The sequence below is a fragment of the Pteropus alecto genome, unplaced genomic scaffold, assembly GCF_000325575.1.
Source record: "Pteropus alecto unplaced genomic scaffold, ASM32557v1 scaffold413, whole genome shotgun sequence".
NCBI classification, from domain to species: domain Eukaryota; kingdom Metazoa; phylum Chordata; class Mammalia; order Chiroptera; family Pteropodidae; genus Pteropus; species Pteropus alecto.
Genome location: NW_006434120.1, coordinates 1,439,981 through 1,443,010, shown reverse-complemented (window position 1 = coordinate 1,443,010; position 3,030 = coordinate 1,439,981). Strand labels below are relative to the sequence as shown.

The 3,030-nt window shown below is 49.1% G+C and overlaps 1 protein-coding gene across 7 annotated transcripts in view; it reads right to left on the bottom strand.

Moving 5' to 3' along the window:
* ATP7B (ATPase copper transporting beta) overlaps positions 1–3,030 on the bottom strand; it is an 81,932-nt gene that overhangs the window by 10,690 nt on the left and 68,212 nt on the right. For all 7 annotated transcript variants that reach the window (XM_006909004.3, XM_015587105.2, XM_015587106.2 and 4 more), the window contains 2 exons: positions 1,882–2,064; positions 430–595 (listed from right to left, as the gene is read on the bottom strand). In XM_006909004.3, the coding sequence (XP_006909066.2) occupies positions 430–595; positions 1,882–2,064 (349 nt within the window). The remainder of the gene's footprint in view (positions 1–429; positions 596–1,881; positions 2,065–3,030) is intronic.

Here is a 3,030-nt window from a genome sequence, read left to right as displayed (position 1 = left end):
CTGACTGCCGCCAGCTCCGTAAATGCGAAACACCCCGTCAGAGTTCTACCGCGTGAGAAGTTTCCTATTCAGGAAGAACAAAGTAGAATTCCCATCTGTCTACTTTGTAGCTTAGGAGAAACAAGGCTACCTTGGGATAAGAAAGAAGAGACTCAAAATTGTGGAGCAGATAAGCAACAGTCTACGAATTTAATTAATATGCTACTTTAATCTACCGTTAGCATCAAGATGCAGATGTATCAAAGAACTCAAGAGAAACTGCAGGCTTTCCTGGGCAGGGAGGTGTGCAGCGTACCAGTTGGGAGCGACCCTTCTCCACAGCAGAGGAACCAGGTGGCACGGTGCTCTCTGCAGTTTGGCCTGCTGCCACTTAAACAGCTGGGCCCAACCCCTGGCAGGCCGAGTGGCAGAGACAAAGGCCAGGGATACCTGTTTCCACGGGAACACTGCCAAGCCCGTTCAGGTGAGCGGCCCGTTTGCTCAGGTGCTCGCTGTGGGCTAGGATGCCTTCCACGTTGCTGACTTTACAGCCGATTCCACAGCCTGGCACGGCCTGGAAGTCCATGCAGTATCCCAAGGCCTCCATTCCAAGTTCCTGGGAGGGGAGTGGGAAGAGGAATTAGAAAACAGAGGTGAGGGGGATTTGAGAGGGAGGCAGGACAAAGACCAGAGGCGGGGCGAGGGCGAGAGCGAGAGCAGCACTAACCGGGAATGAAGAGGGAGAAGAGTGAGAAGTAGAATAATTGCAGGGAAAGGAGAGATCAACTATCAGCTATTAACCGAGCAATTATTTTTCTCTTCTCTGACCCAGACATTCTTTCACATCAAACACCTCAAATTAAGGGTGGGGCAGGGGGTAGTATGAAGGTGCCAAACAGAGGAAAGATATTATTTTTGTGTTGCAAATATTTTTATTAAAATGATGGAATAGGCAAGTAGTAACAAAACTATTCTGAGGCTACCCATTTACAGGCCCTGGAATGCGGGGGAGTGACGTCGCAGGAGAAAGAAGTGAGGCTGTTTGGTTAACAAAACAAAAAGGATGACTGAGGGTGAGCGGAATTCTTCCTGAAACATCAGAAACCTGAGAGGTGACACGGCAGCCTGTCTGACCCTGCACGAAAGGCAAATACATGAAATACGGTTTCTGAAGATTCCCTGTCCATGAAGAGTTGTCAACTTCCTCAAGGCACCCATGTCACCTTCTACATTTACTGAAAATCGTGCTTGCTCAGACCATTTAAATTTTTTCTGGACAATGTTCTGGCACATCCCACTGTCTCCATATTCAGATTGGAAACAGGAAATTAAACAGGACCTTTCATCTGGAGAGATAAAAAGATGAATGCTTTCCCATTAACTGTCTCAAGAATGCACTGGGCTTTTGGCTCACTTCTGCGGGTTCCTCTGCATTTCAGGCATCCCTGAATGAATGGCTTGCTCCCTCCCTCACCCTAATACCCCATTCATTTTTGTAACCCTTTGCACTAGGCACTCATAATGTACTGACTTTATATACCATCTGTCTTCCCCACTCAACTGCCAGCTCCCAGAGGGCAGAGTTCAAATCTTACTAGTTGTTGTCACAAGCACAGATGCTCAGTAAATGCTCAGTAAATGACTGTTAACGCTGAATTGCTTTTGTGATGATCTGGAATGTGACAAGGGACCAACTACCGCAAGCCACGTCTCCGGGGGCCTGCTAAATGGTTTTCCAGACCACGTAAGCCAAAGCCTCCTTGAAGGCGGCTGACTCAGGTGCCAGTGACAGCTGAGAGGAAAGGCCTGTGAGGAGGAAGGAGCTGGGAGGTTTCCGGCCAGCCAGTGAGAGGAGAGGTGGCAGGAGGAGCAAGGGGACCAGCGATGCCCAGGTCTACATACCTCTTTACAGTATTTGGTGATGGCCGCACCTAAGGGGTGCTCGCTGCTCGCCTCTGCAGTCCCCACCACAGCAAGAACCTTCCTGAGGGGCAGCGTGGCCACATCCACAAGCAAGAGGACCCGCATGACTTTGGGGACCCCGTGGGTAATGGTGCCAGTTTTGTCAAACATCACAGTCTTTATCTGCCAAAAAACCACATCTCAGTGACCGCAAATACTTTTAGAATTCGCACAATCTTGAGGCAGAACTGCACTGAACTTTCCTCAAGCAGATAACACGCCTTCATATTCCATAACATAATCACCTGCACTCAATCCCAAGGTTTGATCACTCCCCCTACAAAAACAGTTCCTCTCTCTGCCCAGTCAAAAAAACCCACACTGTGGCTTACCCTTCACCAGGCTGGGCTGAAAGTGCTCACTGCGATGCTCCGGGAGGTGGAACGCTACTGTCTCCCGGACATACTACCGCGATCAGATCAGGAGCCAGGGGGTTGGCCTTTCTCCCTGTCCACTGCTATCTGCTGAGCCAGCCATAGTTTTCTCTGGCTTGCGTAAGTACAAAAGCCTACTGAGAATAAAGCTCTTGCACTCCAAGTTCAAGGAAGGAAGAGAGAGTTCCTTGTCCATAACAACCAGTAACCACCAGAGCCAGGTTTTAGACCTGCCCACTTGGTCAATGGCACCAGTCCCCATGGGTCTGGCTCAGCCACCGAGCAGCAGCCACACTCTGTTTCCATGGCCAGAATGTACTAATCCCTGGACACACATTTCCCCAAACCCCATACAAGGGCAGCTGCTTGCTGTGTTCAGACTGTGTCCCACAAGCATGGTTATCTCTTATTTAGCAAACAATAGGTTCAGCTCTTTGTTTCTGATGCTGAGTGCTAGCCTCTTCAACACAATCAATTGCTCTTCCTCTTCTTAGTCTGTCCTTCACTATGTAGCTAGATCTTCCCAACAAGTAATACAATCACATCAAGCAGGCGCTTTGGACTCTCCGCAACTCCCTGTCGTTCTTTAGGTTAAGTTCTGCATCCTTTAATTAACCTCTAAGGTTCTTCGAGGCTCCTCCCTCCCTCCTTTCCTCCCTCAACATTCTCATCTCCCAACTGTTTCTCTCTCCTTCAATGATTTTCTTTCAGTTCC